At 31.5% G+C, this 4,596-nt stretch overlaps 1 protein-coding gene across 1 annotated transcript; it reads left to right on the top strand.

The window, feature by feature from the left end:
- Positions 1–474: 474 nt before the first annotated feature.
- LOC106341820 (beta-glucosidase 15-like) lies at positions 475–1,173 on the top strand. Its single transcript, XM_013780548.1, has 3 exons — positions 475–555; positions 639–735; positions 888–1,173. Exons 1-3 carry the CDS (start codon positions 525–527, stop codon positions 1,066–1,068), a joined length of 309 nt encoding a protein of 102 aa, XP_013636002.1. The 5' UTR covers positions 475–524; the 3' UTR covers positions 1,069–1,173.
- Positions 1,174–4,596: the final 3,423 nt, after the last annotated feature.

The following is a 4,596-nucleotide window of genomic DNA, read 5'->3' as shown; positions in this document are numbered from 1 at the left end:
TGGCTCCAAATATAGATAGGGTATATCAACGCATTGTGGCTATATGTTGTTATCAAGCTAAGGTATAAGAAAGACATCTTTCTTGATTATAACGTAACGTAACCTAGCTTTGGTTAGAATATATAAGAAAAGATAGGTTACGTTGTATACCAAAGATATATCTATGTATAAACATTAGTAGCCGATTTCTAGACTAAGTAGATCACTAGAATGAGTATTGTAACTGTAGCTAGAAGATGAAATAAAATATGATTCATTTAAAAAAAAAAAAATTTAAACATATATATTGTCATACTTATGTTTCCAATAGTTTTGATATTTTTTAACATTTTTAAAATTCAGTTTACTATTTTTTCCATAAAAAAAGAGTAAAATATGTCCAGAATTGCCCAAAATATCAGAAATCCTATTGTGACAAATAAAAGTTCAAAGTGTCCCATTTTTCCAATTTTCCCTTTTATTTTTATAGGCTGGATCAGATTGGCTTTTGATATATCCAAAGGGAATTCGTGATCTTATCCTCTATGCTAAATACAAGTTCAAAGACCGAAAACGGTATTTAACAAATTCATGAGCTTTATATATATTTATGAATATTTGACAAATAGTTTTTTTTTTCCGGATGACACAAATTGTAGGAAGAGATGAAATTGATACCGGTAAAAGATTTCTTAAAGACGGCGATAGAATCGACTTCTATGCTCGACATCTTGAGATGGTTAAAGACGCGATCTCGTACGCATTTTTATTTCTAATGTTAAAAATTCTACTTCCCACATTACAAATAACAAAGATAATTAGTTTTATGTATAATTAATGGAAATAAACAAACATACTATACCTTTATGTAACGGTGTTGCAAATGCTTTTGTTAACTGATGAAATAGGATTGGAGCTAATGTGAAAGGATTTTTCGCGTGGTCGTTGTTGGACAACTTCGAATGGGCAGCAGGATACACAGCTCGTTTCGGGATGGTTTACGTGGATTTCAAAGATGGATGTAAGAGATACCCAAAAAAATCGGCTGATTGGTTCAAAAAGTTCTTGAATCCAAAGAAAAGCAACTGATGGCAACTACACCATTCCGCTTTATTAATATCTCCGTTATTGTTATTTCTTAGTTGGAAATAAAAGATCCTGGTTAAAAACTTATTCGGTTGGAAGTAATAAGGAATCTTTTAACATCTAACAATACTAAAAGCAGGATATCAAACCCTCTAAGCGCGTCCACGTCGGATTGGAAATTCAGACCAATCATAGGAGCTTTAAATTGCCATGTCACACATATTTTTAGTTTCACAGAAAAAGCGGGATCATTTGTATAGGCTTAAAACAATTCGAGATAGCCCGTTTCAAGCCCATCTCTTCTAACCCTAATCTTCAACGCCATCGATGATCTCTCCGGCTCTTCCTCTTCGTCGGAATCGCTTCGCATCCCTGCCAATTGCCGTTACCACACATCATATGAATCATTCAGTATGTTCTTTATTCCTTTATTTATGGTTTCGTTTCTCATCCTTTTGTTTCTCCTCTTATATAAAAGCCATCACCATGAAATCCACAAGAAGATAAAGCTATTGCCACAAAATCCACGAAAAGTCTCCCATGTCCAGGTACGGGCATTATACCAATGCTCTTCTTTTTTTATCTGTAAGAGGTGTTTTACTTATGACATGCAAACTTTTTCTGTTTTGCATTTGCGCTATTGGATATCAGAGCTTGCAAGGTGAGGATGTTCTCAAAAAGTCTTTGAGAGATGAATTATCTCCCTTTTGAGAGATCACTCATTTTTCTATTTCAATAGACTTTCGCGGTCTTCTTTTTCCCCAATTTGTGATAGCTACCTAAAAACTTTCTTTTACAGCTTCAATTACATTTCATTATGTGGTGGAGGTTTGTTCAAAGGTTTGGAAGTTCTTCACAAAAAGAGCCATGATTGTCATATCTTTCTTCGTCTGTACATAGATTTGTTCATGCTTCTTGATTTGATTTCAAAAGTGAAACGTCTCTCATGAATTCTTTTTTTAACTGTAGCTCATTGTATCGAGATTCACATGATCAAAAATATGAAGAAGGGAAGAAATGATCTCTCATCTGGTGATAACTTAACTTATAGAAAGATGAACTTTTGAAATGTTTTTTAGTTCAGTCTATGTTATAATTGTTAGCTGTACAGATTGTTAGTTGCTTCACACTACCACTCCAACGGTTAAGTTAGAACCGACAAGTAAAGAAAAAGCTGGTAAGCTTCATATCCAAATTTTTTTATGTTTAAGTTGTTCTGTTGCAATATAATAAAATTAACAATAGTTCGTATTTCCACTATATAATTTTGTCTACTTTGAAAGGAATATGGTCACCTAATTTTAATATCTTGGAAGACATATTACGGGGACTCTAAGCTATAAAATATGTAGTGCTGCATTACAAGGCGTGCTATTCTGGACGACTATTCTGAACTTGAGCTAACTCATTTAGACAAGTCCTGTTTTACTGATTCCAACACCGTATGATTCTAAGTTCGTGAACTAACATGTTTCCTTTGATTCAAAAAATATCGTAGCTAATACTCTAGAAAATTTGCAGGAAGAATTATATTCAGATTTTGAGAGGTGCAAAAGAATACGCATGAACAAAAACAGTGATATAACATTGGGTGGCAGAGGTGAGAAGCTGCAGAGAAAACAGCCAAGTTATCTTGAGAAGAAAAAAAGAGAGGCTCAAGAGAGCCAAGTGAATGATCAACAAAATTTGGAGGAACAAAAATGAATAGATACTGACTAGGGAGATTCTCTTGCATCTTGCAAGGAGAATGATCTTAGTTTTGGTTTACTGATTTTACTCACTTATAATCTTGAGTCGTGGAACTATATGGTTCATGAAGAATATATTCAAGAGAATCTTACCGTTGGTGGTCATTATACTCTATAAGAACATGCATGTGTGAAACGAAGTGGATCAAATCAAAACCAGAACCGAGGACTGAAAGAAAAGAGGGTGATGAAATCTGAGAGGAAAAAAAGTAACTGATACTTTGGACGCAATAAACTGATGTGTAGTGAAAATTACGTTGATTATCTATTTTTACTATAAATAAGGACATTTAGAATTTTCGAGGTGATCAAACTTCTCTCTTTTCAACTATCTCAATTGGTAGCAAATGAGTTTAAAGACAGCATATTCAAATTCAAATGATATCATAACTTTCATACTGGTACGAAGAAATAAAATGATTCCAACTAAGATTTTTGTATATTACTCACTATATTAGTTTGGAAGTAGTGTTTACAAAAAAAAAAGTAAAGTTTGGAAGTCATACGGTCAAAAGTGTATAAAATAATATTTTCTATCTTGGAATTCAATAATCTTAAAGACAAAACAAAGTTTAAATCAATTATAAGCTAATAATTGTTGTATATAAAAGCCTAAATTATCTAAGATTACGAGTACAAAGATTATAATTAAAGTTTAATTAACTTATATTCATCGTTTTCATCATATATGATTCCAATAATAAAACTATAACAAATAATGAGTTATTCTTTTTTTACTTTTACTTTATTATATTAACATAAAATTACAGCAAAATTTAATAGAATAGTAAAGTTACAACCAATTGTGAGCTCTTGCCATTCTAAATTTGTCAGACAAAAATACATTAAAAATTTAAATCTACTAATTTATGTTTTTGTAATTGGTAGAAATATATATATAACAGATATTAAAATATAAATAAACAAATCTCAATTCAATTAAATTTTATTTGAAAACCCCGGGCATGTGAGTCATCTCACTATATAAAAGCAGCTAAATTTGAGCATTTTTAGAGGTGCCACATAGGCAAAAAAAATTGAGAACCAACCAATCTGCCATGTCATCTCGGACTGGGCTTGAAAGACCAACCTTCGCAGCCCATTATTACTAAATTTCGGAGCCCATTTACACCATTCTCAGCATTCCATTTTAATAGCCTATTATTACTCAGATACTAAAGACCCTAACCCATTAATACTCATATACTAAAGGCCCTAAAACATAATCTCTAACCCATTAATACTAAAAGCCCTAAAACATATAATTCTCTAAAAACTAAAGATCACTCATCCTCACCCTAACCCTAATCACCGACTCCATCTCATCGTGATTCTCTTCCTCTTCGTCTCATCTTCAACTTAAATATTATCATTTTTGAATGAAAACATTATTATTATTGAAATATTAATTATTTATCCAAAACCCTAATAAACAAAATATACAAGTTGTTAATGCACTCTATTGTTTGCAAAGAAGCTTTTCATATTATTTTCCTTTTTCATTTAATGCACAAATACAAATGTAGATTTTCCTTTTATCTAGAAGATGTTTTTTAATTTAACATACAAATTATGAACCGTTTGACCATGTTTATCATAAATTTGGTTTTATAAATATATTTAGTTTTAATATATTTAAACATAAAGTTTATGTCTAACTAAATGCTTACAAATATTTCACTTTTCAGGGAAACTATCACTCACAACCACACCAGGATCGCGCTTTTAATTTGACAAAGACATAGATATCATACAACGCTTTCAAAAGAGGAATAAACTGCTA

This window comes from Brassica oleracea, chromosome C4 (assembly GCF_000695525.1).
Source record: "Brassica oleracea var. oleracea cultivar TO1000 chromosome C4, BOL, whole genome shotgun sequence".
NCBI lineage: Eukaryota > Viridiplantae > Streptophyta > Magnoliopsida > Brassicales > Brassicaceae > Brassica > Brassica oleracea.
Note: the sequence above shows the minus strand (reverse complement) of the source record. Positions and strands in the feature narration are given on the sequence as shown.